Raw genomic sequence first — 23,541 nt, 5'->3', positions numbered from 1 at the left:
TGTTGTTGGCCCATCTGTACCACGCCGCATGGTGTCGTGGTTGCAAAGATGGACCTCGCCATGGACGTCGGGAGTGAAGTTGTGCATCACGCAGACTGTTGCGCAAAGTTTGAGTCGTTAACATGACGTCCTGAGGCTGCACGAAAACATGGTTGCGTTACTGTCAGGGTTCCTCCGAGCCGTAATCCATAGGTAGCGGTCATCCACTACAGTATTAACCCTTGGGCGGCCTGAGCGAGACAGGTCATCAACAGTTCCTGTCTGTCCGCATCTCCTCCATGTCCAAACAACATCGCTTTGGTCCGAGACGCCTGGACACATGCCTTCCTACGGTGTTGACCGTCTAGGCATGGTTCACCTACAGACAACACGAGCCATGTTCCTCCTTCCTGGTGGAATGAGTCAAACTGATCGGACTCCCTCCGCCTAACAGACGCTGCTCATGCATGGTTGTTTACATCTTCGGGCAAGTTTAGTGACATATCTGAACAGTCCAAGGGACTGTGTCTGTGATACAATATCCACAGTTAACGTCTATCTTCAGGAGTTCAGGGACCGGGGTGATGAAAAACTTCTTTTGATGTGTGTATTTCTCGACATAGTCACCACAGGGACTAACCAGTTTGTTGATACTATAGAATTGACTTTGTTAACGGAGCCACAACCTTACTGCTACTTGCAAAACTTCATCACTATCAAAAGTAAGTCCTTGAAGGCGTTCTTTAAGTTCTGGAAACAGATGAAAATCGGGTGGGACCAAGTCGGGATTGTACGGAGGATGATCAATGACAGTGAACCCAAGGCTTCGGATTGTTGCAGCCGGCCGCTGTGGCCGTGCGTTTCTAGGCGCTTCAGTCCGGAACCGCGCTGCTGCTACGGTCGCAGGTTCGAATCCTGCCTCGGGCATGGATGTGTGTAATGTCCTTAGGCTAGTTAGGTTTAAGTAGTTCTAAGTCTAGGGGACTGACCACCTCAGATGTTAGGTCCCATAATGGTTTGAGGCATTTGAACCATTTTTGATTGTTGCAGGGGCCGCAGCACTCATGTGTAGTTTGGCATTGTCAAACTGAAGGAAAAGAAGCTTCATGTGTAGATGAACTCTTCGATTTCGAAAGTATCACAATACGCTGTTCTCATTCACCGACGTAGTTACGTTACACACCATCTTGTTTCACGCAGGAATTGGGAGCCCTGTAGCAGCAAAGGGCTGTAATTATGTAGACAGGAAGACATCTGTTTTGTTTCAAAAGCTTTAAGAGTTTTCACGGAAAAAATTCGGAGGCATTAGTTTTCAGCAAGCGCTCGTAATTGAGACCGCCACAGCCCTTTCAGAATCTCTGAAGAAACTGAAAGGTTCTTTGGGAGGTCCTCGTATCAAATAGAATGCTATCAACTTCTATTCAAGGTTTGTATGCATAGAACCTCAGAGAAAACGCAGGCTGTATAGAATTCCACAGGCGGCTATACACCATGTTAGTCTATTTTTATGGTTATTTTGTACATGCTCTGTATCCCCGTCCATTGGTTTTCTTTAGCGCTGTTGGCCTCTTGTATTACTAACACCATTTTATTTCCCTGCAGAGCCCTGACAGCAATTCCGCGCTGAAGTGTTGGGGTTCGCTTCCCCTACTGCTGACGCAGCTGTTCCTGTATTGCTCAGGAGCTCAGCACATTCTGGACCAGGTGAGCGCTGCTGGCGTCTGTGTGTGCGTATTCATTAATTGACACGATTCTTGGAAACTGTAGTTCATGCACTGATCAGATTTTTTACAAAACTATTATTTTACCGTTTCCGTATCTCAATCGGTAAAAACGGAACTCTTATAGGATCACATATTAAGGTCTCCGCTCCCTTGCCGCTGTAAAAAAGTGAAGTTTCTTTATTGTGAGATCTGCAGCACATGTTATGTTTCAGTAGCACATTGTGCTGGTAACTGGAAAACAGTATGCTGCCTTGCTGCAAATAATATTACAACCAGCAACTACAGACAGCAACAATGTCTTACTCAAAGTTGACATACGCCCATCTAAGACTTCAGGACATGTACTGACGAAGGCAATAAACTCGAAATAAGTTTATACACTAAAATAAAATATCAAGCAACATACTGTTTTCCAATTCTCAAGATTAAAAAGAGAAGCTTTTGAGTCAATGCAGTCAAAAGATACGGCAATCTACTTACAAATTCACTCATTAAAACCTATAGGGTACGTTTCCTTGACGTAGTATCGTGAAATTTGAAAAGAAGTAAAGGTCTCACAATTGAAGTAAAGGAAAAAATCATAAAATTTCGTTAAAATAAATAATGGCGTGTGACGAGGACCTAGCGTCGGGTAGACTGCTTGCCTGGTACAAGTCTTTCGATTTGACGCCACTTCGGCGACTTGCGCGTCGATGGGGATGAAATGATGATGATTAGGACAACACCCAGTCCATGAGCGGAGAAAATCTCCGACCCAGCCGGGAATCGAACCCGGGCCCTCAGTCTGTCGCGCTGACCACGCAGCTACCGGGTGCGGACATAATTTGTAATGATATCACATGGAAAAACATTATTTTGTCATTTGTTATCCGATTGTAGACTTAGAATTAAAACATTCTCTAAAGTCTTGGAATCCTTGGGATCTTGCCAGTATTAATGTCGATAACAGGCAAAAATTGTCGAGAATCTCGATTCCTGGAAGTAATACGTAATTAAGTTTGTACGGAAACGTCAGTGAGCGAGTGCTATTCGCACCGGGCCAATTTTTTGATATGTATTTACGGTTTTATTTACGTTGGGGCTGCCTTCTAGACGACAAAAATGTTTCGTAATTATGACGGAGTAACAAAGTCTGGCGTGCTGATTATATTTACTGTTAAAACGTTATTTCGTTACATAGGCTCAAAAACAAAACCTTAAGAAGAAATAAAGGAAAAAATAAGTACGTTATACTCATATACGGGATCTCTAATACCAAAATTACTGTTGTGTGGCACTTTGTGGCCTCGGAAAGTCCATCAAAACCTGCCAGCTTCCTTCATCTGTCTAAACAATTACAACATCGGCCTATTCCTAACCATTGACATAAAGAAGCATGCCACATACAATGAACATGATAAAGACAGTTTACGTGTTACAGATTTGTCAGTTACGCATAGTGTGTAGGTGTTCCTCTGGCAGTGTTCATTTCTGGATTCAGATTCTCATAATTCTTGGTATACTCCACTAAATGGATTGTGGATGTTCTCAATTTCCATAACCTTTGCGGTCCGCGTTCCGTCGTTGATGTGCTCCCACTTAAGTCGTCCTTGTTCTCCTTTTCTCGTAACAGTCGACTCTGAGGAGATGGGTTGGCCTGCCGGTATAGCCGCTCATGTTCCTGTCACTCGTCATCGACCATGTCACTGGAGCTGTTTTACAGGGCTATTACAAATGATTGAAGCGATTTCATAAATTCACTGTAGCTCCATTCATTGACATATGGTCACAACACACTACAGATACGTAGAAAAACTCATAAAGTTTTGTTTGGCTGAAGCCGCACTTCAAGTTTCTGCCGCCAGAGCGCTCGAGAGCGCAGTGAGACAAAATGGCGACAGGAGCCGAGAAAGCGTATGTCGTGCTTGAAATGCACTCACATCAGTCAGTCATAACAGTGCAACGACACTTCAAGACGAAGTTCAACAAAGATCCACCAACTGCTAACTCCATTCGGCGATGGTATGCGCAGTTTAAAGCTTCTGGATGCCTCTGTAAGGGGAAATCAACGGGTCGGCCTGCAGTGAGCGAAGAAACGGTTGAACACGTGTATCTGGACATGCTGAAAAATTGCCTCATGCCACAACTGGAGACCGACAGCGCCGACTTCATCTTTCAACAGGATGGTGCTCCACCGCACTTCTATCATGATGTTCCGCATTTCTTAAACAGGAGATTGGAAAACCGATGGATCGGTCGTGGTGGAGATCATGATCAGCAATTCATGTCATGGCCTCCATGCTCTCCCGACTTAACCCCATGCGATTTCTTTCTGTGGGGTTATGTGAAAAATTCAGTGTTTAAGCCTCCTCTACCAAGAAACGTGCCAGAACTGCGAGCTCGCATCAACGATGCTTTCGAACTCATTGATGGGGTCATGCTGCGCCGAGTGTGGGAGGAACTTGATTATCGGCTTGATGTCTGCCGAATCACTAAAGAGGCACATATCCAACATTTGTAAATACCTAAGAAACTTTTTGAGTTTTTGTATGTGCGTGCAAAGCATTGTGAAAATATCTCAAATAATAAAGTTATTCTAGAGCTGTGAAATCGCTTCAATCATTTGTAATAACCCTGTACTTGTACCCGTTCCGGTCCACTCAAAGTGATTGTATTCTTCAGTTTCTCCACTTTCCCATGGTACTTCTTCGCCTCCCACACCGTGGACTGGAGCAGTAAACTGTGTACGTTTTCATACCAAGTACTGCGGCTTCTCGTAGGATACAACATCCTCTGTTTGACCAGGTGTGGCCCATTTCTCGGTAATCGTCGTTTATTGTCCAAGATCATCATTATAAGGGACGTTGTCCTCCATATGAACAAGTTTGTTCTTGCGCTGAATGTCCCGGATATACACTCCTGGAAATGGAAAAAAGAACACATTGACACCGGTGTGTCAGACCCACCATACTTGCTCCGGACACTGCGAGAGGGCTGTACAAGCAATGATCACACGCACGGCACAGCGGACACACCAGGAACCGCGGTGTTGGCCGTCGAATGGCGCTAGCTGCGCAGCATTTGTGCACCGCCGCCGTCAGTGTCAGCCAGTTTGCCGTGGCATACGGAGCTCCATCGCAGTCTTTAACACTGGTAGCATGCTGCGACAGCGTGGACGTGAGCCGTATGTGCAGTTGACGGACTTTGAGCGAGGGCGTATAGTGGGCATGCGGGAGGCCAGGTGGACGTACCGCCGAATTGCTCAACACGTGGGGCGTGAGGTCTCCACAGTACATCGATGTTGTCGCCAGTGGTCGGCGGAAGGTGCACGTGCCCGTCGACCTGGGACCGGACCGCAGCGACGCACGGATGCACGCCAAGACCGTAGGATCCAACGCAGTGCCGTAGGGGACCACACCGCCACTTCCCAGCAAATTAGGGACACTGTTGCTCCTGGGGTATCGGCGAGGACCATTCGCAACCGTCTCCATGAAGCTGGGCTACGGTCCCGCACACCGTTAGGCCATCTTCCGCTCATGCCCCAACATCGTGCAGCCCGCCTCCAGTGGTGTCGCGACAGGCGTGAATGGAGGGACGAATGGAGACGTGTCGTCTTCAGCGATGAGAGTCGCTTCTGCCTTGGTGCCAATGATGGTCGTATGCGTGTTTGGCGCCGTGCAGGTGAGCGCCACAATCAGGACTGCATACGACCGAGGCACACAGGGCCAACACCCGGCATCATGGTGTGGGGAGCGATCTCCTACACTGGTCGTACACCACTGGTGATCGTCGAGGGGACACTGAATAGTGCACGGTACATCCAAACCGTCATCGAACCCATCGTTCTACCATTCCTAGACCGGCAAGGGAACTTGCTGTTCCAACAGGACAATGCACGTCCGCATGTATCCCGTGCCACCCAACGTGCTCTAGAAGGTGTAAGTCAACTACCCTGGCCAACAAGATCTCCGGATCTGTCCCCCATTGAGCATGTTTGGGACTGGATGAAGCGTCGTCTCACGCGGTCTGCACGTCCAGCACGAACGCTGGTCCAACTGAGGCGCCAGGTGGAAATGGCATGCAAGCCGTTCCACAGGACTACATCCAGCATCTCTACGATCGTCTCCATGGGAGAATAGCAGCCTGCATTGCTGCGAAAGGTGGATATACACTGTACTAGTGCCGACATTGTGCATGCTCTGTTGCCTGTGTCTATGTGCCTATGGTTCTGTCAGTGTGATCATGTGATGTATCTGACCCCAGGAATGTGTCAATAAAGTTTCCCCTTCCTGGGACAATGAATTCACGGTGTTCTTATTTCAATTTCCAGGAGTGTAATAATGCACCACAGTCATATGTGGCTGGCGCTTCCCGATTGGTGTCCAGCGACTGGAATTTGTAAGACGCAAATGAATTCTTCCGCTCACACTTGTCAGCAGCTCTAGTGCCTCCCTGCAATCCCAGTCTTTCTTGTATGCCCTCTAGGTGCCACTGTTGTAATTTAGCTGAATCTCACCAGATCTCTCTTCCACCCCCCCCCCCCTCACCCCCCTATTGAGCCAGTATGAAGCATCCTCTCGGAAAAATGGGTAAAACTTTATGAGAAGCCATCCACTCTATTAGCGTGGAGGGTATATAGGTAACGACGGTCACGAGTGATCATGGAAAGTTAAGACGAAAGATCATTCATGGGAGACATATAAACCTGGGCACGATTTTGTGACAGTTGATGCTGTAAGTTGATAAGAATTCCTCACTGTGTACGATTCATAATTAAATGTTTCGAAGCGGTAGTGTACAAGAGGAACCTTGCCTTCTTGTGCAGCGTATCGCTGTGACCGCCGAATCCTTCGAGGAAATGAAGAAGATACATAACTCTCGTTACGGCAATGACGATAGAATCATACATGCACGCTTGAAATATTTCGATGGTACTAGGAATATACAGACTTTGCTGAAATTCGCAGACACGCGTTTCTGGCGTGCTGACATCACAATGGAGTGCATTTGATAGCCAGCTGAAGTGTTGATGAAGCTGTGCTTCGAAGTGTGTATTGGAGAATTAAATGTACTATTGAAAATACATTAGACATACCTTATTGTTAAGTTTTCTAGCAAATGTATAGTTCTAATGCCCAAAGGAATTTAACTCAGGGCCGGCCAAACGCTGCACAGTGTGCAGACGTGCGGAAGTGCTGCACATGTGCGCACGTGTGCGACAGCGAGCGACAGCGACATCTGTTATTAGACATGTGTCCTAAATGAACGGTGGCGGCTCCACTTCCCTATTTATGTGGTACAAGCAAGAGCGCAACACACGGATAGTCAACATTCGCGCGTCGGAGATCAACGCCTCGTGTTCTGTGTGTGCCGTCGTTTTGTGCTTAAGTGATTCAGTGTTATTCGTTTTGTGCCCCTACGTTCACGTGTGACAATTTTCGTTTCTGTCTGTGTCGAAGTGTCTGCACAATTTTATCTATAATAGGACTCTACGCCCGTGAACGGCACCTTGTGTTTTAAACAGTGTTTGTCTCCGTTTATATGTCCACCATGTTTTTTCTTTAAATGTCTTCATTTGTATATTTGTGTTCTCTGCGGGTAAAGAGCGGCGTCGTCTGCTGCTGCATGGTCCGCCTGTAATACAGGTTTCAAAATAACAACAAAGAAAAAAAAAGAGCGCAACATACCCAGTCTCGTTTACCCCTGGTGACCGTAACCTCAACAGAGAAGTACTGAGAAATGGCAGGTACTGTGAAAAAGCAAAGGACTGGAGATCTATGTTCTCATTCGTTTAAAAATGACTGGGAACTGCAATTCTTTTTTGTAGCCGTTGGCGAAAACTCAACAGTGTTTGCTGTGCCGCCGAATAATAGGCGGCCAGCGTAAGTTTTCAGTTGAAAGGCACTACAATACATATCACAAAGACGAGTGTAGTGTACTCAACAGTGAAGAACGGCAAGCAAAATTAAATGTCCTTAAGAAAATGGATGAGACACATCAACTCGATTTTACTGTACGTCAAAGTAACTGATACTTCTTGAACCCTTAGTTTCTTGTGTTACATTTATGTCTATTTCACTGTACGCTGTAAATGTACTGTTTTCAATTTTCCAGAATGACACCCACACTAAATCTTCACTGCGAGCAAGTTTTAAAATCGCATTAAGAGTTGCACAATCTGGGAAACCCTTTTCCGTAGGGGAGTTTGGGAAAGGGTGTCTGACTGATGCTGCTGAACTTGTGTGTCCCACGAACGTTAGCAGATATCGACTTTGTTGCTTTCTCTGTTGCGCTCGATGAAGCAGCAGATCTTACAGATACAGCCCAGGTTGTGATATACAGGGTGTTTCAAAAATGACCGGTATATTTGAAACGGCAATAAAAACTAAACGAACAGCGATAGAAATACACCGTTTGTTGCAATATGCTTGGGACAACGGTACATTTTCAGGCGGACAAACATTCGAAATTACAGTAGCTACAATTTTCAACAACAGATGGCACTGCAAGCGATGTGAAAGATATAGAAGACAACGCAGTCTGTGGGTGCGCCATTCTGTACGTCGTCTTTCTGCTGTAAGCGTGTGCTGTTCACAACGTGCAAGTGTGCTGTGGACAACATTGTTTATTCCTTAGAACAGAGGATTTTTCTGGTGTTGGAATTCCACCGCCTAGAACACAGTGTTGTTGCAACAAGACGAAGTTTTCAACGGAGGTTTAATGTAACCAAAGGACCGAAAAGCGATACAATAAAGGATCTGTTTGCAAAATTTCAACGGACTGGGAACGTGACGGATGAACGTGCTGGAAAGGTAGGGCGACCGCGTACGGCAACCACAGAGGGCAACGCGCAGCTGGTGCAGCAGGTGATCCAACAGCGGCCTCGGGTTTCCGTTCGCCGTGTTGCAGCTGCGGTCCAAATGACGCCAACGTCCACGTATCGTCTCATGCGCCAGAGTTTACACCTCTATCCATACAAAATTCAAACGCGGCAACCCCTCAGCGCCGCTACCATTGCTGCACGAGAGACATTCGCTAACGATATAGTGCACAGGATTGATGACGGCGATATGCATGTGGGCAGCATTTGGTTTACTGACGAAGTTTATTTCTACCTGGACAGCTTCGTCAATAAACAGAACTGGCGCATTTGGGGAACCGAAAAGCCCCATGTTGCAGTCCCATCGTCCCTGCATCCTCAAAAAGTACTGGTCTGGGCCGCCATTTCTTCCAAAGGAATCATTGGCCCATTTTTCAGATCCGAAACGATTACTGCATCTCGCTATCTGGACATTCTTCGTGAATTTGTGGCGGTACAAACTGCCTTAGACGACACTGCGAACACCTCGTGGTTTATGCAAGATGGTGCCCGGCCACATCGCACGGCCGACGTCTTTAATTTCCTGAATGAATATTTCGATGATCGTGTGATTGCTTTGGGCTATCCGAAACATACAGGAGGCGGCGTGGATTGGCCTCCCTATTCGCCAGACATGAACCCCTGTGACTTCTTTCTGTGGGGACACGTGAAAGACCAGGTGTACCGCCAGAATCCAGAAACAATTGAACAGCTGAAGCAGTACATCTCATCTGCATGTGAAGCCATTCCGCCAGACACGTTGTCCAAGGTTTCGGGTAATTTCATTCAGAGACTACGCCATATTATTGCTAAGCATGGTGGATATGTGGAAAATATCGTGCTATAGAGTTTCCCAGACAGCAGTGCCATCTGTTGTTGACAATTGTAACTACTGTAATTTCGAAATTTTGTCTGCCTGAAGATGTACTGTTGTCCCAAGCATATTGCAACAAACGGTGTATTTCTATCGCTGCTCGTTTAGTTTTTATTGCCGTTTCAAATATACCGGTCATTTTTAAAACACCCTGAACATACGAGGTGTCGACAACGCACTTTGCGTAACAGAAGACGTTTTGGACTTAGTACCTTTGAAAGGGACTACTACAGGTGCGGACTTACTCCTAGCTGTCGAGCAAGCGATTGATGGTGTCGGTATGGACTGGAATCGGTTAGTCTCAGTGACCACAGATGGAGCACCATCAATGCAAGGCCATCAAAGAGGACTCATAGCACGGATGCGCAAAAAACTAGGGCGCACAGACGAGACGTTGTATGGAATTCACTGCATTCTGCATCGAGAGGCGCTTTGTGCAAAATCAGTAACTTTAGCAAACGTCATGTAAATTGTTGTGCGTACTGTAAACTATCTGAAGACACATGGACTTACGCATCGCCAGTTTCTGCGGGTCTTTGAGGAATTAGGAGCGGAGTACAGCGACATACCTTACTATACTGAAGTACGCTAGCTCAGTCGAGGTAAAATGCTGAAAATATTTTTTTTATTTACGTTTGGTCATAGTAACATTCTTACATGAGAAGGGAAAAATTGAACCTATGTTGGAAGACCCTTGTTGGGTATCAGACCTTGCATTTCTCGTGGACGTTACGTCTCACATGAACAGCCTGAACGTCCGTTTGCAAGGTGAAAATAATTTAATTTCTGACATGTTGGAAAAAGTAAATGCCTTTGAAAGGAAGCATGCGCTTTGGGAGAGCCAGCTATTGACAGAAAACACTGCACGTTTCTCGACTCTTGGACTGGTCCACGAAAGTTCTAGATTTCAAGAATACGTGTCAATAATTGTAAAAATTAAGAAACAATTTCGATCACGATTTGCAGATGTTACGAGTTTGTCTCCTGTCATTCGCCCCTTTGCTCGACCGTTCTCGTCGTCAGTTGAAGATGCTCCGAATGATCTACAGATGGAACTGATCGACCTACAGTGAAATACAAGACTGAAGGAGAAGTTCTTTGCAGTGCGAAGTACAAAAGAATTCTGCGAAAATTTTTCACAACAAGAATTTCCACGCTTGCACCGAGAAGCCGCGAGAGTTATGTCCATGTTCGGGTCGACATATGTTTGTGAAAGATTCTTCTCGGTAATGAAAATGAATAAATCAAGGTTTCGATCAAGCACAAGTGATGAAAATGTTCGCAACTGCTTGCGTTTGTCAATGAGCCTTACTTTTGTGCCCGATATTAGCTATACAATTTCCCATGACCAGTGATAAATGTGTTTGGGTTTATTCCTTTCATAATTAAAATTTATTGTTTACTAACTGTGCATTATTGCTTCATTCTGCACCATGTTACATTATTATCAGGAAAATTGGTCATTAAACCGATTGTTCCAATGTATACTTACATTTAGGGTTTTTTTTTTAATGTGTGAAGGGCTATGCTCAGCTGAAGATAAAACATAACATTCATCTAATTGTCGGTTATTATGCAGATTTCAGACGGAACTGATGAAAGATATAGCAATAATGGTACAGGCGATCATCCAGAGGTCTGCGGTTGTCATTCTGTTCAGAGGTCTGTGAGACAGAAATTATGTGGGTGTAACTGAGGGCACAGAGAATTAGTTACAGGAAAGTGCTCTCTTTCTTAAATACTAGAACAAAAACATTACGCGTATTTACGTGCCGTCAGTCAAGCTGCCTTAATAAAAACCCACGGTTGTTAACTGTATCACTTGTCTTACTGGGTTAAACTGTTAACATAAAAGTAGACGTCTCAATGAGTAGATTGTGACAGTATTTTAAATGTTTAATACGCGAAATACCTTCCCACGGTTGGCTTGTAAGCTGCGGAAAGAGCACTAGAACGCGCCGGTACAGAGTATCCCAGCAAGTGGATAAAGCGACATCTGTGCGTAGAAACATGCACTACATGAACGCTGACGGCTGCTGCGTGCACGCTGTGACCCGGAAGTTGAACATGTGCAGGAGCACCGCACGCGTGCAGAATTTCTGGCCGGCCCTGAGTTTAACTACTCGTTTTTGTGAACAGATCTCTGGTCATGTTAGTTATGATTCTTCTCATACAGGGACCTACTGTTGAGCATTATAGCAGACTAGTGTAAAAATGTTCTTACTGGAGCACAAAAAATGCGAATATGTTCCTTTTCGCTTAAAAGACTCAGACTGAAATGTGTGGTACTAGCTGCCTCATTCTACCTTCCTCAGCATCTATAAAAAATTATCCAAAAATTTTGGCACCCGAACACATTCTTGCTTTTTTAACATGCAGTGCACCTCAAATTCTCTTAGGCTCCCCTAACTGTAAATCACTCACACCTACTAGTCCATCGCTGTAAGTTGCCCATACCCATTCACACTAGAGTGCTGCAACGCTCAGCGTTTTACCGGTCACGGCTCGCCTGTTGACGGGGGGACCGAGCAGCTCGTGTCCGGCCCCACACGACTCGGCTCGGTCACGTACTCGCCCCATGTCTGATGTCCGGATTCCGGACACGCGGATAACCGAGCATGACCGGTCACCGCTGACGTCTTACCTAGCCTCGCCCGGGCTCGCTGCTCTGTACTTTACTGTACAAATCCAACGCCTCTCTCTCTCTCTCTCTCTTAATACAAAAGTAACATTTCCAAGAACGGGTACGTGACATAGCTGAATTCATAAAGCACCTGGAAAGTAAGATATTTCAATACAATCGCGGATAGAAGACGAGTCTCATTTCCAAACAAAAGAGATATTTTTCCTTTCATTTATAGGAAACATTAAATAAGTGCTTTCCCTGTAATCTAGAAGACAACCATCTTCATAAAGAAAGCATACAAAGAACATTAAACATTTACAGACGTAACTTCTCATACGTTTCAATTGTTTGCAACATAAACAAAATTATAGTTATTGTTGATCAGCGGGAAATCACTAACGCGTTCCGGATATAATTGGCTGCGGCAATTTGTTAGTAACATGCCGGCTTTACTAAAGCACCTTTCACTAGGTGCGCTTGTTGCTGGGATACATAAAATACGTCTTGCAAATGCAGCCAAACCTGGCAGATCTGCTTCATGCCTGCTCCACCACTTTAAGATGTCATCATCATCTCCGGGGTGCATTAAAATCTACAGATCTACTTCATCTGCTGCGGATGATCTGTTATTCCTCCATTCCTTGAAACGAGCTCTCTTTCTGGGTGGTGATCACACAGTACTTGAAGGATCTATGATAATAAACAAAAGAGACAAGTGATACAGATCTGATATGGAAATCATCGAAACATTCCCGTAAGAGACCGATGACCTCGCTGTTTGGTCTCTCCCCCCAAACAACCCGACCCCCCGTTCCAACAAAAAACGAGATGTTTTACGTTAATGAAATATTATACGAGTCACAACATTCCCGTTTCTCTATAATACACTTTCCACTAACTATGCAAAAACGATTATATTAACGATTGAATGTTGTACCTGCGTACGTAGCACACATTTGTCGCACACTGTTAAGAATTTCCTGCTTTTCACATATTTCAAGCATATTAAGATAACGGAAGGACGGCCAAAGAAACGATCTTTGTGAGGTTTCTTGCAACAGTGTTTCTTTAAATGAGTGGTTGCCGACTGGAAAAACAATAAAGTGGAGCAGTTTATGCACGATACGTACCCAGTAGACGCAATGTTTTCATCTACAACCAACAGAAATGTACTCCATACTTGGCTTTTTAGACCTTCCCGTTTCTTTAATGTGTAAACATTGGTTTCAATCTTACGTCTTATTACACTGGCTTCCTCGCGCTGCATGATTACAGAGAGACACACCACAAATAAGAAGCCCGTACTGGCTCCAGCGTCACACGGATAATAACACGTGTAATGTGTTTGAAGTTATGTGCTACGTATTCGGTCACGGCTTCTATGCTCGGTCACGAGAACTAGTGCGGGTAGCCTATCCAGTTAGGGTGTGCTCGCCCCACCTCGTATTTTGTGCTCGCTTACTCGGTCATGCAGGACTCTAATTCACACCCGCTTGTCAATTATAAGTCACTCAATAGCTCATTCAACCCAAGTGAATATTATTATGTCCTTATGTCTCTCTACAGTTGCCTCCCGTGTCACACCCACACTCCTCTTCGTTCTGTCCTACTACTACAGTCTTCTCTCACTGACACGGTCTCCCACTTGCCCTCTCTTCCTGTTAATATCTCATTCCTTCCTTCCCACTGCTGCTGCCCTTCTCACAGTCACTATCTCTCACCCTCGTTGTCATTGTCGGACACTCTGTCTCTCGTTATCACTAGCTCTCAGCCATTTCCACCTTTTTTTCACTTTATTGGCCGGCCGTTGTGGCCGAGCGGGTCTAGGCGCTTCAGTCCGGAACCCCGCTGTTGCTACGGCCGCAGGTTCGAATCCTGCCTCGGGCATGGATCTGTGTGATGTGCTTAGGTTAGTTAGGTTTAAGTAGTTCCAAATCTAGGGGACTGTTCACAGTGCTTAGAGCCATTTGAACCATTTTTTTCTTCTTCTCTTTATTCCTCTCCCTCTGGCGCTGTCTCTTCCACTTTTTTCCTAGCACTGTTCTGTCGCTGTCAACTATGTTCCACTGCCTTTATCCCTCTCTTTCTCTCACGAGGCCATTGTCTCCTATGCTCTTTTTACAACACAGCCACTGTCTACTATGTTCCAGTATTTCCTACTGTCCGTCTCTTTGCCACTGCCGCTGTGGTCTTCTCCCTCAGTATAAAAAAGCGCTAATATGTTTGGATGAAAATTGAAACAACACAAAACTAATGTTCAAATGTGTGTGAAATATTATGGGACTCAACTCCTAAGGTCATCAGTCCCTAAGCGTACACACTACTTAACCTAAATCATCCTAAGGACAAACACACACGCCCAAGCCCGAGGGAGGACTCGAACCTCCGCCGGGGCCAATAATTTTACACATCACACAGGCTTTTAGGTGAAAAAAAAACTACATATAGCTCAGTACTACGATATGGGGTTCCCAGATGGAGAGGTGTTTCATTTGACATCCCCTATTGTCAAGGATGTTCGAGATGTTAGGAATATATCATAAAAATTTCAGCCATTTGCTGTGCATAGCTGTCTTGGAATCCTTGCCTGTGTTTTGGTCCGTTGGTGACGGCGAAAATATACTAAAAACCGTTTTGTTGGAGTTTTCTGAAGAACCGCTTGACAACATATTTCTCCGTGGTACGTCACTTAATAAACTACATTTCCGACTCACACCGGATTTTACGTGCGTATTTTACGTGTACAATTAGGGTACCATTGAACCTCTATACCTCGGAAACGGATAAAGATAAGAACATTGTCAAAGATCTGCATGTCCATCTTTTTAGAGATGGTTGCGGTATTCGCTGTTCGATACAGGACGTCAAATTAAACACCTTTCAGCCGTCTTGTTTCCAAACTTATTTTATTTGGCTAGCCATTTTGAGGCCCCTGACCGACGAGTGGGATGATTCTACCTCCGTTCTGATCAAACCATGAGCCAGCAACGCCGGTATCAGTAGATTTCTGCTGTAGCGATCACTTCAACCATCATCTGCCGGCTCAGATGATCACAGATGATGGTTGAAGACATCGCTATAGCAAAAATCTACCGATACCAGCGTTGCTGGCCCCTGTTTTGATCAGAACCGAGGCAGAATCTTCCTGCATGTCGGTCAGGGGCCTGAAGAAGGCGTTGTAAAACTCTGAAACTAGCAGCCAAATAAAATTAAGTTTGGAAACTAAACAGCTGAAAGGTGTTTCACTTGTAAAGGATGAGCCAGACAGTAGGAGCTTTTGCTTTATTATATGAGCTTTCAAACGGTAACTTCATTTTTCCATTGCGGCCAAGCCACAGCCGGCAATGTTAGCTGCCTGTAAATTCTTTCGTCTCACGGTTTAGCAACAGGAAGTCAGCACCGAGGAAGGGCACCTTGATCACGCGCCTCTCTCATGTGCTTTAGTGATGGGGAGCTCGTGAATGAGTCGTTCAAATGAACGCTTCACTTCAGTGAAGTGTGAACTAACCACTCAATTTCAATGAACTGGTACTTCAAACTCTTTACAGATAGCACACTCCACACTTTTTTCTAGTTCACTCACTCTCTTCCCCTCTCTCTCTCCCACTACATCGGCGCTACGTCACTCATTCTCCCTCGACTTCAGTCCCCCCTCTACTGTCTGTCGACGAATCGCGCGGGGTTTGTGGGGAACGATAGGTTTACGACGGGTTGGGGAGGTGAGGGGTGAGGGGAAGGCAGCGTCAGCTGCTACGTGCAGTGCTGACAGTACTTGTGACTATTTGACATTTGTGCAGTTATACTTCGCGTCTACGGGTAGCCTACCGTTGGCAGCGCTTGCAGACAAATGAATATTAAAGATATAAACGAAGGGGCTGGCTGTGTGAGCACGCACAGCCAACATGAAAATGAAAGGTTTGTTAATAACACTGAAAGAGGGATTTTACCTGAAATCGTACCAATGACTACAGGTGAAAGTTTACGTTTTGAATCTGAATAAAATCTACAGGAAAACTTCTGAATAATTACTTAACGTACGTATATAGACTGTGACAGTGGTAAACATACTCATTCTATTTTGGATTAAATTTTACAAGGAACATAAAATTGGACTGCATTTCGTTGGTAGCCCTATTTTTCAGTTCATGAATACAACAAATAATATTTCATTTGGCAGATAAAGACTTTTTTGGACGCTTCATGAGAAAATTTCGAGCAAGATTAAATGTAATAACTTCTTTATATGTGACAGGCTTCTCTGTTTATCTTTCCTTTGTCCCCTTCGACCATGCTGTATTTAAGTTAACTCAGACGCTGTAAGAGCGTAAAACGTTGCGTGCACGTTACTGCATAGTTCGGCCATCTGTTGGTAAAATTATGAAGTATTACGAAGCTTCATTGTACGAGCGAGCGTAGCAGCGGCTGAGCGGCGAACTGGGTAACTTCGACAGGCTTCCGTACTTCACGAATGAACTACTTCATTTGAACGCTTCACGGCAAAGAGTGAAATGAATGAAGTAGTTCACTGGAATGAACGAGTTCGACCCATCTCTAATGTGCTTACGAGGTAACGCCGCCCCAGGCGTCGCTTAGCAGCCAACGCTCTGGAATGTTCGATGTCGCCCGCACGGTTTGCTCAGTCCTGACCAATCAGGGCGGAGGAAGCCGCGTGGTGCGTCGAATATACCCGGCCGCCCGTCGCCGGGCCCGCTCTATTGTATTCTTGCTCACCCGCGAATCGGATGCGCGTCCTGTAGCATTGAACATCTCCCGCTTCTCCCGGTGCTGCGGCACTGTGGACTTAGTTTTGGCAGACAACCACTTTCGGTAGCTTCGCGAACAATGTTTCGCCAAACTCCAAGCTCTGGCTCACCCTCACCTCCCTAGACCCATGTGACCCTTTTTTAACATGCTTTCGCCAATACATGGCCTTTCTCTAAAAATAATCCTATTCATTCGATAACGCCCACCGCCTGCCCATACGCCCATCCTGTACACATTTGACATCCCCTATTGTCAAGGATGTTCGAGATCTTAGAAATGTATCATAATAATTTCAGCCATTTGCTGTGAATAGCTGTCTTGGAATCCTTGCCTGTGTTTTGGTCTGTTGGTGACGGCGAAAATATACTAAAAACCGTCGTGTTGGAGTTTTCCGAAGAACCGCCGATGAATTAATGGTGCCTCCATAAGTCCCATCAAGTCCAACGTAGACCACATCAAATGCAAAAAGCACCAACAATTTGCTCCATTTGCCTAAGACGGAAGAAGTGTGTAATATTCATATCTAGGCGCTTCAGTCCAGAACCACGCGACTGCTACGGTCGCAGGTTCGAATCCTGCCTTGGGCATGGATGTGTGTGATGTCCTTAAGTTAGTTAGGTTTAAGTAGTTCTAAGTTCTAGGGGACTGATGGCCTCCGATATTAAGTCCCATAGTGCTCAGAGCCATTTGAACCATTTTTATTCATATCTTGACTCTGTACTGTAGGATATTGACACAAGACTATCATTCTGTTGGTTATACAAATGGTCCCTAGTCCAGGAGCTATCCAAAATACATGACCTATCTTTTCTTCAGGAGTAGAACCCGAGGTATGAACATTGGAAAATACCGTCTCCAAGTGCGGCGTTTTGGAAAATAGATACTGACAATACAGCTGCAGTGTGCGGGGCGCTGGGACCATGTTATGCTGTACTGCTGTGTTGACAGAGTGAGGCGGTAGCGATGGCGGCGTACGACTGCGCCTGGTGCGACAGCAGCAGCAAGTTGAAGCGCGCGCTGCAGCTGGTGATCAGCCGCGCCCAGAAGCCGCTGGCGCTGACAGCTGGCAAGCTCTACGCCGTCAAGAGGGCCGCCTTCCTCTCGGTGAGTCAAGTCTATGACAGGAGTCAACAATGGAGAGGTATATGATTTCCGACAACGTGGTTGCAGGAAAGCAGTTTACAATCCAGTTTAATAAAGTAATCGGACTTAATTTCTAAATATTTATTCATGGGAACCGATTTCAGTCTTTGGAGACCATAATCAGATCATTAAGTGTCTCTCTATTTTATGTTTCTTTACTTACATCCCTTATTTTTCGTTTACAGACATCAGAAAACGTACACTACTGGCCATTACAATTGCTACACCAAGAAGAAATGCAGATGATCAATGGGTGTTCATTCGACAAATATATTATACTACAACTGACATGTGATTACATTTTCACGCAATTTGGGTGCATATATCATGAGAAATCAGTACCCAGAACAACCACCTCTGGCCGTAATAACGGCCTAGATACGCCTGGGCATTGAGTCCAACAGAGCTTGGATGGCGTGTACAGCACAGCTGCCCATACAGCTTCAACAGGATACCACAGTTCATCAAGAGTAGTGACTGGCGTATTGTGACGAGGCAGTTGCTCGGCCACCAGTGACCAGACGTTTTCAGTTGGTGAAAGATCTGGAGAACGTGCTGGTCAGGGCAGCAGTCGAACATTTTCTGTATCCAGAAAAGCCCATACAGGACCTGCAACATGCGGTCGTGCATTATCCTGCTGAAATGCAGCGTTTCGCAGCGATCGAATGAAGGGTAGAGCCACGGGTCGTAACACATGTGAAATGTAACGTCCACTGTTCAAAGTGCCGTCAATGCGAACAAGAAGTGACCGAGACGTGTAACCAATGGTACCCCACCACATCACGCCCGGTGATACGCCAGTATGGCGATGACGAATACACGCTTGCAATGTGCGTTCACCGCGATGTTGCCAAACACGGAAGCGGCCATCATGATGCTTTAAAAAGAACCTGGATTCGTCCGAAAAAGTGACGTTTCGCCATTCGTGCACTCAGGTTCGTCGTTGACTACACAATCGCAGGCGCTCTTGTCTGTGATGCAGCGTCAAGGGTAACCGCAGTCATGGTCTCCAAGCTGCTGCAAACGTCGTCGAATTGTTCGTGCAGATGGCTGTTGTCTTGGAAACGTCTCCGTCTGTTGGCTCAGACATCGAGACGTGGCTGCACGATCCGTTACAGCCATGCGGATAAGATGCGTGTCATCTCGACTGCTAGTGATACGAGTCCGTTGGGATCCAGCACGGCGTTCCGTTTTACCCTCCTGAACCCACCGATTCCATATTCTGCTAACAGTCATTGGATCTCGACCAACGCGAGCAACAATGTCGCGATACGATAAACCGCAATCGCGATAGGCTACAATCCGACCTTTATAAAAGTCGGAAACGTGATGGTACGCATTTCTCCTCCTTACACGAGGCATCACAACAATGTTTCACCAGGCAACGCCGGTCACTGCTGTTTTTGTATGAGAAATCGGTTGGAAACTTTCCTCATGTCAGCACGTTGTAGGTGTCGCCACCGGCGCCAACCTTGTGTGCATGCTCTGAAAAGCTGATCATTTGCATATCACAGCATCTTCTTCCTGTCTGTTAAATTTCGCGTCTGTAGCACGTCATCTTCGTGGTGTAGCAATTTTAATGGCCAGTAGTGTAGGCAATTTATCGGTACCGGCGCAATCATTTTATACTCACACACTTGCGACGCTCTACGGTAGGTTTTTGTATTATTGTACTGTACTTTATAATAAACCAAAAGTAAATAATACAGTAAATTTTACCTCTGTGTAAACACGTAAGTGTTTAACGCAATGAAGAAAATACTGCATGCTAGACGCAATACTGTATCATGAGCTCCAGGAGCTAAGTCGACCAAGAGGGCCCATAGCCACACCGACCCGAACAGTTGAGTTGGCTTACGAAGCTCAGGTCCGAAATACCGACGGACTCAACCGCCGCATGCTGTGATATGCAAATGATTAGCTTTTTCAGAGCATTCACACAAGGTTGGCGCCGGTGGCGATACCTACAACGAGCTGACGTGAGGAGAAGTGCGAACCATCACGTTTCCGACTTTTATAAAGGTCGGATTGTAGCCTATAGCGATTGCGGTTTATCGTATCGCGACATTGCTGCTCGCGTTGGTCGAGATCCAATGACTGTTAGTAGAATATGGAATAGGTGGGTTCAGGAGGGTAATACGGAACGCCGTGCTGGATCCCAACGGCCTTGTACCACTAGCAGTCGAGATGACAGGCATCTTATCCGCATGGTTGTAACGGATCGTGCAGCCACGTATCGATGTCTGAGCCAACAGACGGGGACGTTCGCAAGACAACAACCATCTGCACGAACAGTTCGACTACGTTTGCAGCAGCATGGACTATCAGCTCGGAGACCATGGCTCCGGTTACCCTTGACGCTGCATCACAGAAAGGAGCGCCTGCGATGGTGTAGTCAACGACGAACCTGGGTGCACGAATGGCAAAACGTCATTTTTCCGGATGAATCCAGGTTCTGTTTACAGCATCATGATGGCCGCATCCATGTTTGGCGACATCGCGGTGAACGCACATTAGAAGCATGTTTCGTCATCGCCATTCTGGCGTATCAACCGACGTGATGCTATGGGGTACCATTGGTTACACGTTTCGGTCACTTCTTGTTCGCATTGACGGCACTTTGAACAGTGGACGTTACATTTCTCATGTGTTACGACCCGTGGCTCTACCCTTCATTCGATTCCTGCGAAACCCTACATTTCAGCAGGATAATGCACGACCGCATGTTGCAGGTCCTGTACGGGCCTATCTGGATACAGAAAATGTTCGACTGCTGCCCCGACCAGCACATTCTCCAGATTTCTCACCAACTGAAAACGTCTGGTCAATGGTGGCCGAGCAACTGGCTCGTCACAAAACGCCAGTCACTACTCTTGATGAACTGTGGTATCCTGTTGAAGCTGCATGGGCAGCTGTACCTGTACACGCCATCCAAGCTCTGTTGGACTCAATGCCCAGGCGTATCTAGGCCGTTATTACGGCCAGAGGTGGTTGTTCTGGGTACTGATTTCTCAGGATCTATGCACCCAAATGGCGTGAAAATGTAATCACATGTCAGTTGTAGTATAATATATTTGTCCAGTGAATACCCGTTTATCATCTGCATTTCTTCTTGGTGTAGCAATTTTAATGGCCAGCAGTGTATTAAATTAATTATCTCAGCTTCATCTGCGTAGCTTCAGAGTTTTTAAACGTTAATAAGGATCATCCTGTGTAGGTACAATGTTCTCTATATCTTCCGTTTTCTTTGTATTATGGTATTCCGTGCAGTTAACCGAAATTATTATATCGATCGAGGATCTGAATTCATTCTGTATCACGGGCGCAGCAAGTCTGCACTGTATGTAAGTAACATCAGATTCTGGCACTCTGTACAAGAGACTATGGTAATGCCAAAGCATATTAAAGATTGCTCATGCTAATGACAGACTTTACGAGCAACAAATGTTTAAACCTCATATCAAGTTACTGTTTTCAGTTGATTCAAGCGACGTACTCCTACTACACACTTCTTCAAAATTTGGACAACTGATGGGAAAGAAGAAATACGGCGCTCCTGCACAACACCTGTAGTCTTCACAACTGTGTCACAGCCTTATACAAAATCATAAAATATATTTTTGTTTTGTCCTACCTTCACTTTTTAACGTACTTGTAACTGTTCGAGATCCATGCACCAAAGTGACTTTTCACGCTGTAAACAACACTGTCGCATAAATCAACATTGTAACATCAGTTGTACTATTCTAGAAATCGTTTCCTTGGGGCTAGTGTTTATATGTTTATCAGGCTTGTAATGTAGTCGCTTTACGTACATTAGAATTAATTGCTACGATAAGAGTAAATCTATCAATATCCAGTGTCTTTGTTAACACATAATATTCTACCACAAATAAATAATACTAAAAATCAGGAATATGTTTTTCGAACGGAGATTTTTCCATGTTGTTGTTGTGGTCTTCAGTCCTGAGACTCGTTTGATGCAGCTCTCCATGCTACTCTATCCTGTGCAAGCTTCATCATCTCCCAGTACTTACTGCAACATACATCCTTCTGAATCTGCTTAGTGTATTCATCTCTTGGTCTCCCTCTACGATTTTTACCCTCCACGCTGCCCTCCAATGCTAAATTTGTGATCCCTTGATGCCTCAGAACATGTCCTACCAACCGGTTCCTTCTTCTTGTCAAGTTGTGCCACAAACTCCTCTTCTCCCCAATTCTATTCAATGCCTCCTCATTAGTTATGTGTTCTACCCATCTAATCTTCAGCATTCTTCTGTAGTACCACATTTCGAAAGTTTGTATTCTCTTCTTGTCCAAACTATTTATCGTCCACGTTTCACTTCCATACATGGCCACACTCCATACAAATACTTTCAGGAACGACTTCCTGACACTTAAATCTATACTCGATGTTAACAAATTTCTCTTCTTCAGAAACGCTTTCCTTGCCATTGCCAGTCTACATTTTAATGTCCTCTCTACTTCGACCATCATCAGTTATTTTACTCCCCAAACAGCAAAACTCCTTTACTACTTTAATTGTCTCATTTCCTAATCTAATACCCTCTGCAACACCCGATTTAATTCGACTACATTCCATTATCCTCTTTTTGCTTTTGTTGATGTTCATCTTATATCCTCCTTTCAAGGCACTGTCCATTCCGTTCAACTGCTCTTTCAAGTCCTTTGCTGTCTCTGACAGAATTACAATGTCATCGGCGAACCTCAAAGTTTTTATTTCTTCTCCATGGATTTTAATACCTACTCCAAATTTTTCTTTTGTTTTCTTTACTGCTTGCTCAATATACAGATTGAATAACATCGGGGAGAGGGTAGAACCCTGTCTCACTGCCTTCCCATACACTGCTTCCCTTTCATGTCCCTCCACTCTTATAACTGCCATCTGGTTTCTGTACAAATTGTAAATAGCCTTTCGCTCCCTGTATTTTACCCCTGCCCCCTTAATCGGGCAGGTAGGTTAGAAAATTTAAAAAGGTAAATGGATAGGTTAAAGTTAGATATAGTGGGAATTATTGAAGTTCGGTGGCAGGAGGAAGAAGACTTTTGGTCAGGTGATTACAGGGTTATAAATACAAAATCAAATAGGGGTAATGCAGGCGTAGGTTTAATAATAAATAAAAAAATAGGAGTGCGGGTTAGCTACTACAAACAGCATAGTGAACGCATTATTGTGGCCAAGATAGACACAAAGCCGATGCCTACTACAGTAGTACAAGTTTATATGCCAACTACCTCTGCAGATGATGAAGAAATAGATGAAATGTATGACGAGATGAAAGAAATTATTCAGGTAGTGAAGGGAGACGAAAATTTAATAGTCATGGGTGACTGGAATTCGTCAGTAGGAAAAGGGAGAGAAGGAAACATAGTAGGTGAATATGGATTGGGGGGAAGGAATGAAAGAGGAAGCCGCCTTGTAGAATTTTGCACAGAGCATAACTTAATCATAGCCAACACTTGGTTCAAGAATCATGAAAGAAGGTTGTATACCTGGAAGACTCCTGGAGATACTAAAAGGTATCAGATAGATTATATAATGGTAAGACAGAGATTTAGGAACCAGGGTTTA

At 45.1% G+C, this 23,541-nt stretch overlaps 1 protein-coding gene across 1 annotated transcript in view; it reads left to right on the top strand.

Moving 5' to 3' along the window:
• LOC126188781 (odorant receptor Or2-like) overlaps positions 1-21,511 on the top strand; it is a 44,357-nt gene extending 22,846 nt beyond the window's left edge. Inside the window, exons 3-5 of the mRNA XM_049930393.1 lie at positions 1,582-1,683; positions 17,754-17,909; positions 21,427-21,511. Coding sequence (XP_049786350.1) covers positions 1,582-1,683; positions 17,754-17,909; positions 21,427-21,480 — 312 coding nt within the window. The 3' untranslated portion in view covers positions 21,481-21,511. The remainder of the gene's footprint in view (positions 1-1,581; positions 1,684-17,753; positions 17,910-21,426) is intronic.
• The last annotated feature ends 2,030 nt before the right edge of the window (positions 21,512-23,541 follow it).

The sequence above is a fragment of the Schistocerca cancellata genome, chromosome 5 (assembly GCF_023864275.1).
Source record: "Schistocerca cancellata isolate TAMUIC-IGC-003103 chromosome 5, iqSchCanc2.1, whole genome shotgun sequence".
NCBI classification, from domain to species: Eukaryota; Metazoa; Arthropoda; class Insecta; order Orthoptera; family Acrididae; genus Schistocerca; species Schistocerca cancellata.
The sequence above is the reverse complement of the archived record's forward strand: the minus strand, read 5'-3'. Positions and strand labels throughout refer to the sequence as shown.